The sequence below is a fragment of the Aulostomus chinensis genome, chromosome 14, assembly GCF_037954235.1.
Source record: "Aulostomus chinensis isolate RoL2024-O1b breed Wild chromosome 14, RoL_Achi_v1.0, whole genome shotgun sequence".
Taxonomy (NCBI): domain Eukaryota; kingdom Metazoa; phylum Chordata; class Actinopteri; order Syngnathiformes; family Aulostomidae; genus Aulostomus; species Aulostomus chinensis.
Window position 1 is genome coordinate 8753264 of NC_141333.1, and position 17793 is coordinate 8771056.

General features: G+C 41.4%; 1 protein-coding gene and 1 long non-coding RNA gene across 2 annotated transcripts in view; one reads left to right on the forward strand and one right to left on the reverse strand.

Moving 5' to 3' along the window:
- LOC147249640 (phosphatidylinositol 3-kinase regulatory subunit gamma-like) lies at positions 1-15370 on the reverse strand. The gene is made up of 12 exons (XM_086223755.1): positions 14823-15370; positions 12171-12883; positions 9597-9734; positions 9020-9125; positions 8126-8224; positions 7387-7567; positions 7145-7267; positions 6779-6921; positions 6119-6292; positions 5607-5678; positions 5071-5232; positions 1-4722 (listed from the first exon to the last, which is right to left on the reverse strand). Exons 2-12 carry the CDS (start codon positions 12397-12399, stop codon positions 4533-4535), a joined length of 1617 nt encoding a protein of 538 aa, XP_086079881.1. The 5' UTR covers positions 12400-12883; positions 14823-15370; the 3' UTR covers positions 1-4532.
- Positions 15034-17793, forward strand: part of LOC147249641 (uncharacterized) — a 15986-nt gene continuing 13226 nt past the window's right edge. The window contains exon 1 of the long non-coding RNA XR_015119171.1: positions 15034-15097. This is a non-coding gene — a long non-coding RNA (uncharacterized LOC147249641). The remainder of the gene's footprint in view (positions 15098-17793) is intronic.

The window sequence follows — 17793 nt, forward strand, 5'->3', positions numbered from 1 at the left end:
AAAAGAAACGACTATACCTCACATCGTAGAGTGGTGCAGGAATGAGTCCTAAGTTAGCATTGTTGTTGAATGTCCAGGTCCCTCGTCTTGAAATCAATGTGGGGTTTTTATAATTTTTTTTGAAAAAATTCTTATTACATACCTGAAATGAGGTGAGGTTTATTAACAACTACAGCTTAAGATATTCTCATGTTTTGGTCTATGACATAAAATAGTCATCAAAAATACCACACTTGTGAATTGTGATGTTTTTTTGTTTTTTTTTAATGTGTCCGGGAAAAAGTGCTGTTGCTAACAAACGGCTAAACAAGACTACAGAGGTACGTTTGACATCAGCATGCCGAAATGAGACGAAGCACAAAGCTTAGTCGTGATCGCGCTTAACAAAACGGTAGAAACTTTCACTTCGCTTCAGACGATCAACTGTCCACTCATTAATAATCTCTGCTGGCTTTGGTAGGGGACCCACAGCTATGCTAACTTACAGGCTGGCCACAAAAAAAAACCCGTCATCCCTGCAGCATTCTACATTTCTGTATCTCAACCCTGTCACCACGTAGAACATTGCTGTTGAACAATTCAGCAATGGTTTGCTAAAGGATTGCATCAAAATAGTTTTAGGTTCAAATGGTTTTGAATAAGTAGTGCAAATATTTTGTCGTTATCATTGTTACAATATCCATGCAAGAACATGACAACACATTTAAGGTTCGGAAAATAAAGTTACTTGATAACAGTTGAGGAAAGATTGTTGTGATTTTTTTTAAATATAGAAAAATTATTAGGAAATGAACAGTGAAACTCATTACGTGGCCATTCATTAGCAACCAAGCTAGTACTCTGCTTCCTTCACTGCTGTTCCAACATTGCTGTTGGACGTAAATGGTACAGGATCCTGAAAAAATGGGAACTCTAGAGGCTTAAATTGGTTAAAAAAAAAAAGTTTGACTTCTAGGACTAAAACCTAGCATTACTACCAGTACAACCATTATTTTTAAACACACACACACACACACACACCTTCGCTCCCAGTGATTCCTCACAACATCCAGCCCTCCCACCATCCCACTTAAGTGTGCTTAGTTGACAACACAGTCAAGTTTTTAAACCCTCCCTAAAGGCAACTTCATCCATCCCATATCTCCTCCTAGTGCACTTTTTTACTGGTTATTTAGAACTTTCCTGGTTGGAGCCCATAGCCGTAGTTGTCTGGAAGACATGTAAGTAAACAACTCATTCTTAATGGAAGAAATAACAGTCAGTAATGAAAACGTGAGTGGCCATCACTTCTCTATTCCTTCCATTTTATTATTGTGATGTTGAAACTACTCCCAGATAAATTTCCTAAGAGCTGGCTGCCTGGATGAATAGACAATGGTATATCTAGAAATCCAGAATAAGGTTGTTGTCTTTCAAGAGAATATTTCCTTTAACTGTCTATGTAACACTTTTTTTTTTTTTTTTTTTAGAACTCTCCATAAATACAGCTGAAGGTAGACTAGAGAGCCTTGCATCAAATCCCACCATCACCACGGAATTTACCGTCGATGGTTTTGTTTGCAGGGCGACGAAACACTGACGACACGAACAGGATCCAAATGTGTAGATTTCAAAAATAGAATAGAAAGTTCTCTGTGCAACACAGTACTGTTGTGAGCACTACAAAGATCAGTACTATGGATACCAGTGCTAACGACATGTAAGTCTCATCAACATCGTGCCTGCATTTAGCACCATCGCAAATCCACCCGCTTCAGTCACAGGTCTGACGTATGAGGACCGTCATCGTATCTCCACCTCACATGAGATACTTGTGTGCAAATGTTATGCTTGTAATTTCAACTTCACAGAGATGTGGCTCACTTAAATGTGACGTGCGGGTAAATTCCATTTATCTTTTTTTTTTCTTCTTCTTTTTTTTCCTAGAAGCTACAAAATGAACAGGGGATATGGGAAGTCTTGCTGTTGTTGTTGTTTTTTTTTAATGTACAATATTAAATAGATTTAATTTAACATTCACACGATTCTCTATCTAACACAAATTTCAGTCACATGTGTAAAACGAACACACAAAACATACCTACAGGTGAGACTAGCGTAGATATGTGTCGCACAGAATCCCATCTGTGTTCTTCTAGACTACTCCACTATTACCCAGTCCTCAGAGCTGCGCACAGGTATTGGACAGTCTGAGCGACTTTTGATTTTAAATTACAGCGTGCATCCACAGCTACTCGTGGTCACAAGCACGTCAGACCACTCCTCCTGACGTGAACGATCTCGCAGACATGCATTTAAGAAATAACAAGCAAATGAGTCATAGCACCCATAATGGAGACGATGCAATAAAAAAAAAAATCTAAAGAAAACAAAACATATTTTTCATTTCTGGAGGTGAACCTTTAGTACCTGGACTGGGATGAAAACAGTGCCAAACAGTAACGTCTGTATTACATGAAGTAATACACATAGTAACACGCGATTGGATCGTTGTTGGTTTTTTTCTCTTTATAAAAATAGCTTGATTCACTGTAACTGATGAGCACCGCCACCCCCAGAGAGCACAATCAAAAGAGCAAACCTATCCAGATCTGGTAGGACCTGGATAGATCTGAAATGTAAACACATTTTGATTTCAAAAAATAGATTCCTTGTCATAGATCACCTTTTTGATTGTGCCTCAAACCTCAGGAGTACAAGCAAAATGTCCTCCTGGTGTTGTTACTGTGCACCAATAAACTATTATTTCACAGATTTTGAAAACAAACATGTAAGAAACAAATTAATTCTAGTCTACTGAAAATTTTAATTACATTTGATGTTTATAGGTTTTCATTTGGTCCTCAACAGCTGCAGTCTCACGGTGGGTTAGCTAACAAACAAAGCTAGCTAGCTAACAGTGCCTTCACAATTAAAAACAGATTTTTTTTATAGGTAATTCTTTCAACTTGGACACAGTTGGATCTACGTTCCTGAAATATTTTTAGCCAACTCAACAAAATACTTGTTGATGACTACAAGAGCATCTGCTACGACTAATTATGGCCAACAGAGGACAAAGGCATGCTAACACTTGCCATCCACCACCATTTGTGGTGCTAAGCTAATTAGCAGTGAGCAGCTCCTTGTGGGTCTCAGCTCCAGAATGCACAGAGGAGAGAAGGTCATCTACCTTGTGCAATTCCCTACGAGTTAGCATGCTCCTTTGAAAACTAACATCTATATTTTCAATCACATACCAATTTGGGAGTTCTTTTTTTCCATAAACACATTTTTGAAGCATGTAAAAGCACTTTTTCAGCTAGAATCCTGGATCTGAAAGACATGTACGCTATCAGTATACTTCAGGAATCTAAAGACTTTCCTAAGCTCCTAGATCACCAACTCCACACACAAATCCCCTCTAAACCACAGATCAAGTGAAAACACAGCAGCGGAATCATCACACACCAGTTGGATTCTTCACATAAAGCAAAGAAAATGTGCTTCTTTAAGTTGGTTTTCCAACTGTTTGCTCAGTAACGGGTCTCTAACGGGTCATCTATTAATGGATCTATTGCCTTTATCAACTTTATCATTACATGTGCAACAGTTTTCCATTTAAACCAGAGATTTTTGGCATGGTGTTAACCCCCAACATGTCAGCGGATGATCTGACAACAGGACATCCGCTACAGACTACAAATAAAGGCTTGACAAGGTTTTACGAACGGTCAATCATCCAAGTCTTCTTCAACCAGATGTATTTTTATAAATCATATTTTTTTCCTAAATTTTGAAGTGAATTATTGGAGTGACTGGGAATGGCACATTATTATACTAAATGAAGCTACTTCCACTTGTGTACCTGACTGCCAGAGGAAACTCAAAAATGCGTGCAAAAGCACAATCCATTTAATCCATTTCTCCATCCCATAAACAACAACAGCTTTCTGAATCATTGCGTAGAATGTTTGCCGTTAAAAACCTCGACAGTTCATATCAGACACGTGAACAGTTCAGTTCACATGAGGTAAAGATGTAATTCAGTACGATTATCTTTTGAAAGCTGTGCCAGTGTTAAATAATTGAGAGTATTAGCTTATAAGATGTAGTGGAGCAAAGCTGCCTTTTTTTTTCTTTTTTTTTGAATGTGGACAAGCAGCTGAGAAGATGGTAACAGAACTAATGAATCCATCAGACTGGACCCAAATCCACCGCAGATCCTAACAAACTGCCACCTGGAGCCAAACACGGAACCATGTGATCTTACTAAATGTACGTTTGGTAAGAAGTATTCAATTATGTAAAAATACATTAGACCTAATTATTCCCTTGAAGTGATGTGGAAAAACTGCTTGAAATTACATTACCGTGCTTTTTTTTTTTTTTTTTTGCTATGACATCATCCAAATCTCATCGTTGATCTTGTGTATGGTGCCGCCACTAACCATTCCTCTGGGCTTGGTAACAGTGTCCATCTGGGTGCCGTCTGAGTGCTACAACAGTGAAGCTTTGGGAAAGTGCCATCAGTATAACGTGCTGGTGGTTTCTCAGCTGGGCTGCTGGCTGAGAGCAGGCCAGGCAAGTGTTACATTCAGCTGCTGGTTGTGTTGGATCAGGGATGTGTGGCGATAGTGGAGGACCAGCTCTCTCAGTGATGAATACAGGTTGTAGGGCTCGGCAAAGCCGTAACCTGTGGATGTCCTGTAGATGACGCAGTGCTTCACATCCCCGTCCACGCTGTGCGAGAGGAGAGAGAGGAGGAGCCCGTCACTTTCTGTGCACAAAAGTTCAACCAAACACCATAGTAACCAACTTTCAACGTGCAAGAGTAGTGATCTGAAAACTTTGTTTCTCCCCCGCTGCCTTGTTTGTCAGACATAATCCGGACCAGTTGCTTTTAAAATCACTTCAAGTTCGGTGATCTTTCCTTCAAAATAAAAGCCACCATGATTTATCAATTATAGGTTCATAAAAGCTGGCTTTGAGAGCCTTACTCAGAAAAATTCCATCCGAAATACAAGCAATTCTAGTATATGCTAAACTAACATCACTCCGGCTCTCCGAAGATGCAGTCAAGGTACTCACACAACAGAGCAGGCAAAGGAGCCTGTCTGAGTTTGACTGTCTCTGATGAGGAAGGTCCCGTCCCTCCTCCCCTTCAGCAGCTCTTCTGCCTCTTTCCGTCTCATGGCACCAACGTACCAGCTCCTCTCCTCCTGGTGGGTATCATCTGCTAGCGTGTATGGGCTGAGGCAAGGAGGAGGGGTTAGCTTTATCAGAGAAGTAACAGTACTCCAAAAACTATTTTTACCTCACATCTTCTTATCTGATGTCTGCTGTGTCATACACATCATACTTCATGATCTGGACGGTTGCTATTGCAAGATGACCTCAAGGTTGTGTATTTGAGGCTATTGTATACTTGAAGGGTACAATAAAGTCCTTTGTGGTATGAAGTCATTTTACTATGGTACATTGAATATCGCATAATTATAGTATTGTAAAAAAGTTCAAGGATCGTGATTATTTTTGATTTGAATCAATGGCACTTGTGCAACCTGACATCTTTGTGGTTATTCATGTTTAGGGGGATTAGACCAGGAGCAAATGCTAATACTCACTCTTCTTCTTCCTTCCTGATACCAAGCCAGTTGTTAATCTGGCTCTGTCTGGTGCCTTGCTGGGTGAGCCACCTGAAACGTGGACAACAAGCTATAATTCACTGCAACCGAGTCAGTTTAACTAAACTGGTCCAAGTCACAGCTGATTGTGTTTACAACTCAGCTGTGTCGCTGTCCTTAAACTGAGACGACAGAAGAGATTTCATCCAACGTTAGCTTCTTAGCTCACCCGTCCGGCTTTGTGATTTGCAGACCTCTTGATGAAGATGTTGTTCTACTGGCTTATTTTAGATACAAAGATCAGTGTTTGTAAAACGTCCCTTCACTCTTGGGGAAGATCATCCGTGTGAAAAAAAACCAAACATGTTAGCATGTGTGCCAATCTCTGTGTGAACCCCTGGTGATGTCACTGCACTGCACTGCACCGGCACTCGTTTAAATATCCTGCGACAGCCCACAAAGCTGAGAAACAGCTGATTCTGGTTGCCTGGGTATCTCTAGTTTGGACTTACTGCAAGTACTGATCTCGGATCTTCCTGAGCTGCACAAGGTCGGGCTTCAGGCTGTTAATTTTCCTGTCAACCTCCATGTGAGCCAGCACCTTTCTCTTCAACTCCTCCTCCAACTTCTTCTTGCTGTTGTGAATCTCCTCCACCTTCGACTGCAGCTCCTCAGAGTTTTGGATCCTGAAGTAGGGGGACGAGGACAGACTTGAGGAGAGAATTCTGATAAGCTTGCACTGATTGATTTCCTCTGGCTCTATTTTGTATAGTGGTTGGTTCTTCTGTCCATTTACAGATTTTGTAATTAAAAAAAAGCACTATGTCTTGTATCAATATTATTATTATTATTATTATTATTATTATTATTATTAGTGGTGGTGGTGGAATCGGGAGAACAGTTGTCCACCATTGCCTGTGTGGGGAAGGTACAGGACTTTATAGGAGCTAAAGTTTGGGGGTAAAACATAAACATTTTAATTTTTTGTGCGATTTGATTTGAGGATGAGCAGGATGGACGTTGTCAATATTGACGATCAACTGATTAAAAATTGGTTTGACTTAAGCAGAGCGCCTTTAGATTTAATGTACTGATCGTATTTGCTTGCTTTTGCAAATGAAGCGCTGTGAAAATCTCTGGGCTGTGAGAAGTGTCGGTGTTTGGAAGCGTACTTGTCAGTCTCTGTGCTACTGTCTAAGGTGAGGAACATGTCGATGTATTCCTTGCTGTAACGTTCCTGGGTCTCACACTCCTCCTCAAAAATCCGAATGATTTCACTGAAAGCTTCGATGGCTGTTCGCTTGGTCTGTAATTCCTGGAGAAGAGAGGACGCAACCTTTACTGTTGTTGTCAACATTTAACAGCTAACTCTAACAAAGAGTTTAAAATTACATATTAAAACTTCCAGTATTCCAGTATCACAACCAGTGGAAGAAACCATTAAGCGTCTGCATCAACTCCATAACCAGAAAAATAGAATGCATTCATACTGGCTGCATTTACCACAAATCTCCAGAAGAAGAGTGCCGCTTATGTACCTGTGAGGTTTGGTTAAACTCTTCATACAGACGGTCGAACTCTTTGCTCCTCTCTTCATATTGAGCCTGAAATATCTTCAGCTGTTCTCCCACCGAATCAATGTCGACCTCCCTCACAACCTGCTGCTCAGACAGAGGGTTACAAAAGGTGAATAAGTCATTCTATTAGACATTTGTGTGACTTGTGCAGTTGTTTGTAAGAAAGCATACACCCCCCCCCCCCCACCCCCCACCAAACCTACCTGCTGGTGTTTGGAGACGGGGTAGAGTAACCGTGTATCCAGTTTAGAGTTGTACTGTGCCAATGACTTGTTCTGGTAGTACTGGATGAGGTCCACCACAGAGGGGAAGGCCAGTGGCTCAGAGAAGCCGTACTTCCCTCCACGATGGAAGATCTTTATCAGTCTGTTAGAGCCATCTTTTCTGCAAAGATTGAAGTATAACTGTTGTAAAAAGATGCCAAAACAAAAACCTCTCATTCAGACCACACATACACATCTTCCTCCCCCATCAGAGAGAAACATGATGAGGGAATTATTGCAGCCACGCACCCATGTGGAGCAAATAGTTATCTGTTATCATTCGTATCATGTATCCCCACTAAAGACTGCAGCATAGTCCCACCCTTGCCAAAGTGACACCAGGGTAACAGATGATGTCACTGGTGGGTAACTGAGTCTGTTAATAATGTTCTGTATCTTCACCCTCTAAAATTCAAAATCATGCAGAAACCAAGTCATATACAATGATCTGCTCTGAACATGTTTAACCCAGAAAATAACAATGAGTTGCTACTAATTGTTATATCATTTCAGAGGTTAAAACATCCACACAGAGCAAGTGTCACCCTTGATTTGCTGTACCCCGTAGAATTTACCCTGCCTTTAGGCTTTCAGTGGGGTGAAGACAGTTCCCACCATTCTCCTGACTGAAAAAGTTTCACATCCACCCACAACACGTAAGAGACAACCCGGTAGATACCTCAGCGTGAGAGTGTATTCTCCCTTCACTCTGCTGGAAGCATCTCGGACCAGGAATGTGCCGTCGGTAGTGTTTCTCATCATCTCATTCACTTCGTCCCTGGTTAAGTACAAAACGTTGAAATTTATCAAAGAGCAAAGAACAGAGTGAGCTCTCCATGCTAAAGATTTCATTATTACAATGCTGAGAAGTACATGTGAGGGTGTGTCAGAGTACTGTAGCATAGGAATTGGTCATTACACTCATCTATATAAAAAGGGGGGGAGGGGGGAATTCCCCTAAAACTCTTGAAAAGCAGGAATTGTGAGTAGATTCACTAAATTGTGGTGTCACTTTCACAAATTGTTTTCATAAAGACATTGACATTTGGCATCAGCGTATCAATCGCATATCTCAGGAAGAAACATTGCAATATATTGCAGTACTGAATGAAATCGGCCTCAACGATACTTGACATGTGACAAATGCTGCTCGTAGGCTCGCACACAATGAGCACAGAGAAGAAGGAGGGTCAACGATTGTTAAAAATGTTTCAGAGTGTGAGACTGTAGGCTACTGACATCATCCTGCGTTCAGGAAGAGCAACACATTATTGACTGGAAGGCGACGTGCTGCGGTCAAAAGTGTTTGTGAGTGATAAACGTTCATGTTAGCACACTGACAGTTTCCGAGCACACACAAGCGAACTATTGATGTCCTCGTTCTCTACTGTTCATTGGGCTTTCAGTTTTATTGGAAACTGCTTGCTTGTGTGACTGAGGCACAAATTTGTATTTTGTGTGTTTCGTTTTTACTTTGAAAGACTCATGCAGTTTTAAGGGAATTACATCAAAGAAAAAGCAGCTTAATTTTCTGAATCACATTAGCGGACAATATATCAAATCATCAAAGTACCTTGAGATGTCGCCCCAGTACCACTCAGCATCAGACAACTGGTTATGATCGCTGCTGGAATCACATGCTGCCATTGCTTTGGTTATGCTGTTCTTGGGTTGACACTCTTTGAAAATGAAAAGGGAAAGACAAAATTACAGAAGAAACTGTGATAATTGAGGTGGCCAAGTGTTCTTTAAAAAGAAGAAGGGACTTTCTTTGAGTTAATGGTGACAGTGCGTGTGTCTGTACAAAGAAAATATCAGGCTCCTAGTATTCATTCCTGTCAATTACAACAAACAACTTTGGCAGTGAGTGAAATCAGTAATCTTCTCTGTCTGTTTTTCCCTGTTTGACCCATAACCTGTACTGAGCCACTGTGCTGAACATGCACCAGTAAAACAAAAGGCTCATACAAGCTTCTTTCTGGGTTTAAAGTTCAATAATTACTAAAACTGAAGGCTTTAAGAAGGCAAATGACATTGAAGATTCAGTCACTGGTTGCAAAAGTAACACAGATTTTGCTGAAAATGATTAGATAGTTGCAGATGTACTCCTGATTTAGAGGACAAGTGACTGAGCAGGTTAAATAGAGTACCTTCTTCCGTGGCGACGTTTGTTCTCAGGCCAGGAAAAACATCATTATCAACAGGGGAGGAAAGGTCCTGCAGGAACGCTGTCAGAGTGTGAGACTGAGCCTCGCTGTTGTTTTGGCCCAGCCCCGACTCCAAGAACTCTGCAACATCAAATGTAGAACTGCTCAGTGTTACCCAGCATGGAAGATCTGGCCAGTCCGTATGTGGCTGCCCCACTTTGTGTGTTACCCATTTGCTGCTTGCCTATTGACAAGGACTCCAGAGACGGATATCGTTGTGCTGCTTAGTCTTGCACCATGTGGGAGACTCTGTCCAGACTAGTCTGCTGACAGGTGACACTGTCTGACTGCCTAAAATACCAGAACTGGCACTCCTCAACGCTCAGACACACTCCGCCAGAATCAGCGTTGCTTAGTGCACGACCTCGCCTTGCCTCGCCTCGCCTAACAAACAACAGCTGTCTGCAGCGAGATGCCATGTCGGTCTGAAAAACTGGAGCTGATGTGCCTCTGGGTTTGTTTATTGTTCCTCTATTTCTTTTAATCGCAGAATGAAGAAAAGGTGAGAAACTCATCTGTCAGACTTTTTCTAAAAGCTTAACCTTTATTTGTAAAAGTTTACCAGTCGGTAACTATGCAGCCATGCATGCCCACATGGGTGTAGAGCCCGGCATGCTGTTTGCAGTTTATGTAAACCATCCCTTCACCACTTGTGATGGCATGCGTGGAGATGCATTAAATTGCCACTGAAGACAGCGCCGTATGTAGGAAGAATCACATGTATGCTGCTGTAAAATTAGAAAGGGCACGAGGGCACTCATTAACCCAGGGTCGACATACAGTGGAGTTCTGTCAGAACCTGCCTGGTAATAAATTCCCTGCCTCTAATAAATCATGGATCTATGTGAACAGCTCAACTCAGTAAGCCCTCAGAACCATGTGACCCAAGATGTCACTGCTCCTCTTTGAATTTGTTATAAAAACATGACCTTTGACTCACAATTCTATAACAAAACAATAATGTGCTTGGTCAGAACTTCCTTCATTGTTGCTCCTTCAGTGCTTGGGGTCTGAACAGAACAGCTGTCACTGTAAAGTCAATTCAGCCTAAACTATAATTAAAACACCAGTTCACTAAATATTTACTTATATGGACTGCTTGCATCAAGATTAAACACATCAGAAAAGTCAGTCATAGTTTCAATCCATTCACCAAAATCTTTTAACTCATGGACGGTCTCAACAGTTTCCACATCGACAACAACAACCAAAAATTGCATCATAAATATGCAGCCATGCCAAGTGAGGAGAGCAGGATTTAGAGTCCAACTGCGCTTACAAACCAGTTGAATCAATAAGACAGAGGAGCACCAAACATCAGCTTGGGGGAAAAAAATTGGCCCTGCAGCCATACTTCAATACGTCAGATCACAAAAATATCATGCAATAATGTGTGGTGCCGAGGGTTGACCCAAGATGCTGCGTCACGGAAAACCCTGTCTTAGTTCGCCGCAACATGGAGCACGTCTCAGCTGCCCCCTTCAACGCTGTGCCAGACCGGCTCCACCTTCACACTCAGGCCCCCAACAGGTGCAGAAACATTGTTGCAGCTGTGATGTGGATGGTTAGTCTTTAGAATACTTCAGGGTGGATTTACAGTTGGAGCTAATAATTCTGCTATTTAGTGGAGGTCTGAAAATGAATAAAAAAAATACCAAAAGTGACACTAAATAGCACTTGAGGCAGAAATCAATGATTTTGATTTTTTTGAGTCCACTGCTTTATGAGATGTCAATTAATCTCTGCCATCAATTGCAATTAAGATTACAGTGGAGCATGTTTGCAAGTGTATGGGTGGCAATTTAGCGACAGAAATGGAGGCAAACAACAGTCTGTGTGATGAAACACAAATATTCCCTCAAACTTCATCCTTTTCTTTTGATTTTATTGAATGTGAAAGTGATACTTCATCCTCAAAGTATATTTTATCATTCAGGTTAGCTCACAGAGACATTTTTGCCCTCCCGCATTACTTCCCTGCGACTCCAGATTGCAAAAGACGCCAACTGCATGTATTTATGTAGCTTGAAGCTATTGGTGACCTACTACAATCTACAGCAAAATTGCCTAAAATGTTCATTTTTAAAGTCTCACATTTGTTGTCTGGGATAATCCTGGTTTTCTTTATCCAGCCATATGCTCTGTTAAGCACAAACACTTTGATCTGAGCTAAAAACAAACTGTATAATACTTCCGCTTTGGCGCTACAGTGGGCTCATCAAGTTCATTCATGGGTAACACAATGGAATGGATACAGATGATGTGAAAAAGAAATCCGCAGCTACTGGGGATTTATTTTGTTTTGGAAGGATCATGTGACCTTACATTTTAATAGCGTTGCGTTCGTAGGAAAGAGATCTGCTGCATTTTCGCACCCAAAAGAAAGAGGGCGCTATTCTCTCTAAGTCAAAGGAGCTACTTTATTTGCCCATGTTTTTCTGACTGATCACAGTTGCCGATATTAAAAGAAATACAAATTAATGACTCAAAACATGCAAATAGCATCTTTAATTTTACCTTGATCTGCTGGTGATGGCTCTGGCCGGATGGATAAGTCTCTGGTGGGTTGTGATTGGTTGAGCGGTGTGGACTTCATCAGAGGACATAGAGAATGGGGCTCAGGATTATCCCCCATATGGTTGGTATTTTCGTCCATGAGATGGAGGGATGCTAATGATGACGTTGGAGAATCAGCTGGCTGGAGCTCGTTGTCCTCTGCCCCAGGCTGTAAAACCTGATCTGCCATTTTCACAACAAAGACTGAATTGTCCAGTTTTATTGAGGTGGGGAAACAGCGGGATGCTCTGTGCCACGGCGCTGTTGATCACATACTATCAGCTTACAGTTACCTTCATGTTGGAGGACACAGAGGGTGACGCTACAGAGTTCATGGATGCCATGTGTTGTGGAGGTAGAGCTCATTCTGCAGCCTGAATCCCCGGCTAAACCACATCCTGGAGCAGTGCATTGACATTGCCCGTAGATCTTGTGTAGATCACTTTTTTAAAAATTTTCTACAGAGGAGTTTCTTTATTTAAGTACAGTTCTGCGTCACAGGCGTTCGCTTACAGGGATCCATACCTGGCACCCTCAGAACAGGCAGGGGGGTTACTGTGGATGCTTCAGCCACTGGCTCGTTCACTCTCTGGCTCTACTTGTGGAGATGGACAGTGACTGACTGAACTGACTGATTCCTCCTCACACAGTCATACATCACCTCACACGGAAACCTAAAACACAAATGTAACAGTCTGAGAATCAGTTCTACAGAAGGAGATGATGAGATTCCTTTTTTTTTCATCGAAGTTAATTTTTGTTTTTTTGTTTTTGTATTAGGCTGGAAATGTCACGTCCGGCCAAGTAATGCTTGAACCAACTGGATTATCATTTATATCCGTGCCGCCAAAGAGGTGATGTGATCACTGCAATTTGTTTATTTGCGGGATTACGTAACTAAAAACTACGAGGCAGATTTTCCTGAAACTTGGTGCAGCGTTGCCTGTTAAATTCAGGCTTAACTCCATTTAACATAGAGAAACAAAACTGCTTCTTTTTTTTTTTCTTTTTTTTTTTACATCGGTTTTGGCTGAAGGTGAAACTGAGACAATTAAGAGTTGTCTGCAGGATATACTTTTTTTTTCTACAGCACAATAAACAAAATGAAACGGTTAAATGAATGCAACCTAACAGTCAATATCCACTCAAACTATGTATCTACATGCATATCCTTTGCTTTGAGCAAATATACATTTCAAGTCGTCCTGACAAACAAGTCTCTTAATGTGCAAAATAGTAATGCTGTATATTTTTGCCTTTTGATATTTCTAGGAATTTTACAGTGTTGCGTCCAGGTTATACATTTTTAACAAGACTTCACCGCATTGGAAACCCATTAAAGAATTCCAGAGGATGCAGTTAAAGCCTTCTCATCCGAGCGTCCGGGATTAGTCAGCGATTTATGCTCCTATACCCTTTAAAATGAATATTGGATGGAGACGAAACAAAGTATCATATAGCTCCCGTACAAGAGCAAAAATAGCTGTATCTTACTTGAATCCGAGTTTATTTAAATAAATATTTTGTTTTGGGGGGATTTTTGCAAAAAAAAAAAGCTCCATGTGATCCTAGAAAGGGTTTTACAGAAAATGCCAGCTGCAAATGAAAAAAACAAAACACTGACATTGACTTTTCCGCCTTTGCATTTGGACAACAAGTGCTTTTCAACATCGACTTTAATGTGCTTTAATATATCCGAGGCATCAAAAAGCAAGTTACAGTGATTATGTGGCAAGTCAGATTTACGTAATCTGTATATGCGCTATTACACGATTTCCTAGAATGTGGTCCATTTTCCCATAAAATGAGTGTGGTGAAGTATCTAAATTTATGGTTTGCTGCAACATAAGAGATTATAAGTCAAAGAGTAGAAAATGGCGACAGCTTTAAAATATTTTCAGTGGTATTGCAGCCATCATTTGAATCAAATCTTGCGGTCCCAGTTTCTATTTTTTTGTGCGTCCTGAAAAAACTTCCAGGACACAGATGTCTGTGAAGAGACAAACATTTTTTGGTATCAGGAAAGGCCTCTGTAAATTGATATATTATCTGTTTATGAAGCAGAAAAAGTGCCATCTTGAATTCCAATCCCTGTCTACGTAATTGATGATGACCTTATCAAAACAAAGTAAATCGCATTGCCCCGCTGGTGTTGTCGTTTTGTTTGCTAGATCCATGAGGAACAGGGCTGGTGAGGATGCAGATTTAGTGTTACGATAAGCTCCCAACCTATGTTGCATTTTACACCGCGCTCCTGAAAATGTCGCATACTTAACGTAAAGGTTCGGGCAGCTGCAATCTTCAAGGCGACGTCCAATAGTTAAAGCTGATAATGCAGATCGCGACTATCTTTGATGTTGTTTACGTATATATCGCCATGGTACGTAATGAATCAGTGTTGGTTTCCAAATGCGGGACGGCTGACATTCGCCATATCTGCGACACCGTCAAGCTCTCCATCGTCCCGTACCTAAGCCGTTATTGCAAGGCTATGAAGGCTGAACATGCACTGAACTTTCAAAATGGCAACTTGTGTTGTACGTAGCATCCAGACATCCTGACAAAATGAACCATCACTGGGAAAGTCAGCAGCACGGGACAGTCCGCACCTACCTGGGCCGAGACAGAAGGGAGCGGGATGCAGAGCAAGCCAACGTTTCTTCGACATCCATGAAGCGGCGAAGAGACATGGCTGGACGCACACGTGGCTCAGATCAAACCAACCACTGGCCTTGGTCCTCACGCCATCCTATGTCTTTCCACCCCCCAACTCCTCCTATCCTGTTCTGCCTTCTGTCCCATATCCTCCATCTTTAAAGATCCACTCCACTTGGTTGTTGTCCAATCCCCGCTGCGTGACACTTTTTCCCACGATGCCATTCCTCCAGGTATTTCGTCTCCACTGACACATTTACTGTCTTCATGAAAATCAAGCCCTCCAGGACATGGCCCACTTTTGTTTTTACTTTTGCATGCCTGTGCACAAGATAAACTCCATTTATGTGCGGGGTGCTGATAAAAATGCATAAAAATGTACATGAATATTAAAAAATCCATTTAAAAAACTAATTTGGTTTCAGAGCTTATGCAGGTAAAGGAAAGGAAAAGGAAAAAAGGCAGCACTGGTCTTCGCACCGCAACTCTTTTTCACAGTTTGAGAGCACAGTGTGGATGCACAGTGGGGGGACGGAAGCATGAGAATGAGTCGGTGGGAAAAAACCCCACATATAAATAAATAAAGGAAGGGTGCCACTGTTGCTATACAGAGCGAGGTGCTTAGTGGTCTCCTGAAATTCTATTGGCCGGCCTGTTGCCATGTGCTCAGGAATCAGCAGAGATGCTGCGAACAAATCAAGGAAATGTTCTAATATTAGACTGTATGTATCTAGGCAGTGGGAGCCCCTGACCTCTCAACTCCGCCAGCATTACGTTCCACTTCACAGATCAGCATAATGAAAGAAGTGGTGTGGAAGTGAGTGGTTAAAAAAACTGTTAGGTCACCGTAGACAAAACAGCAGCCCCCCCCCCCCCCCCCCATCCCTCCACCATCGTTCTACCTCACTCCGTGACATCCTAGCAGGATCGTCACAGAACAAGACCGAGGAACACACAACTGATTCATCTTGGATGTCAGCTTGGTACAAAATACAGATGCATGTTATCGTAGTGGACCTCGCTTCTCCACATGATGGTGCTTTTAGAAGATGTAGCTGGTGAAAGGAAGTTCTGTTGGTCTAACTGTACGTCCCTGCATGAAAGATGAAGTAAATTGTGACTAATTAGAAAATCCTTATTACTGATTTTACTGTAATTTGTATTTTTTATGTGCTGGGGCAGCTGTGGCATGGGGCAGCTATTACGCTAACATCAGGCATTGCAAATGTCCTCGGGCAAAACTGAAGTACTGGTGGTTAAAATCATTAAAATACCTCTTCCATAATCCACATCATCCACCGTTAATTCTTAATCACGATGATGTAATCAAAATAGTATTTTTTTAAAATCAGCTCCAATATGGAATTGAATCATGTTAATAAACAGTACTTACTTACAGTAAGAGGAAATTAAATAAACTACTTGTATTTTTTTACCTCACAGTATTCACCCTCATCTTCTAATCTTCATCTGATCCCGCACTTGTCTATACTTCATAATTATTCAGCATTCTATCTGGTTGTATTGTCTCTTTGTCGTGCTGCAACAAACGATCCCAATGCACGCTTGACTTTTTTTTTTTTCATCAAATGAAACGTATTTCCATTTGATAGGCTTCTTTGTAACATATGTGTTGGGACTAAATCCTCACTTTAAGCTCCGCAGTGGTTGGCACTTTAATGACGCACATTTAAGTCCCTAACAAACCAAGAGAAGTTCACACTTATTCATGGTTGTGATCACTTATGCTCACCATGTTGTGGCAATGATCCATAAAGGTGCACGTACAGTCACAAGTAATGTCCAGACACACGATAAACGCCAAAGTTCCCCGATGAAATACACAACGTATTAAAAGTAGTCCAAAATCTATATGCGCCCCCCCCCCCCCCTCGTCAAGCAACAACTGACACCCACATGAAGGTTCCACCTGTATTGTGTGAACCCAATTAAGGTAGAGCGACACCTAGTCTCCCAATTAAAAACAATCAAAGATTAATCCAAATACCCCTCAGACCCCAATTTTGATGGCCAACAGGCACACAATTCCAATACATAGCAAGGAAGGAGCCATTAAAGAAGGTCACAGAGTTTACAACACATATATATATAGATACACCACAAGTTCAAACATTTAACAAAGGGCTTGAAAGATGAACATTTTAAAAAGGGCTAACCTATGACTCTTGCAGCAAACAAAGTTTTGTCACAGGTCCTTCAACAGTATTTGTCTTTGTCTGCAGACGTACTGATCGTGCCCGAGCCTTTAGGGGGCCCAAAGCAAAATTTGATTTTGCAGCAGGGTCCACGATGATAACAATATCTCCAGGTTTAACATTATTCCTCCTTTGATTCCTGCAGTAAAGGTAGATAGTCACGTATCCATCTTTTCCAAAAGAGGTCAGCGATATACTGGGCTTGTTTCCACCTCCGTCTGATGTACAGGTGATGTCGCTGAAACAGTCCAGGTGGTAAAGATGGATTTCCTTTCATGAGCAAAATATGGTTAGAAGTCAGGGGTTTGAGATCATTTGGATCATCAGACAGTTTGGTAATGGGTCGATCGTTTGAAATGGCTTCAGCCTCACACACGACTCTGTGAAATCCATCATCGTCCAGCCTTTGCTGTTGAAGCACCGCACTCAGGATTCCCCTCACCATGCGGATCACACACTCTCAAACACTACCAAAATGTGACCCTGCTGGATGATTGAAGCTCCACTTGATTCCCTTTTGTTGTAGAATTCCTTCAATCCATGACTGATTCAGATTTGACAGTGACTCTCTTAGCTCTGTCTCTGTTCCAACAAAGTTGGTCCCATTATCAGATTGAATATGAGAAACTTGACCCTTCTGCAAATAAATCACTGCAATACATTTATAGCGCCATAGCACTTGAATGTACCTTGTCCTCTTTTCACCTCTATTG

Coding starts and splice junctions, on each gene's coding strand:
- LOC147249640 (XM_086223755.1), bottom strand. CDS start 12,399: ATGGCAGATCAGGTTTTACAGCCTGGGGCAGAGGACAACGAGCTCCAG. Junction 9,735..12,170: donor GCCATCACCAGCAGATCAAG/GTAAAATTAAAG, acceptor TTGATGTTGCAG/AGTTCTTGGAGTCGGGGCTG. Junction 5,233..5,606: donor ATCAGGAAGGAAGAAGAAGA/GTGAGTATTAGC, acceptor TCCTTGCCTCAG/CCCATACACGCTAGCAGATG.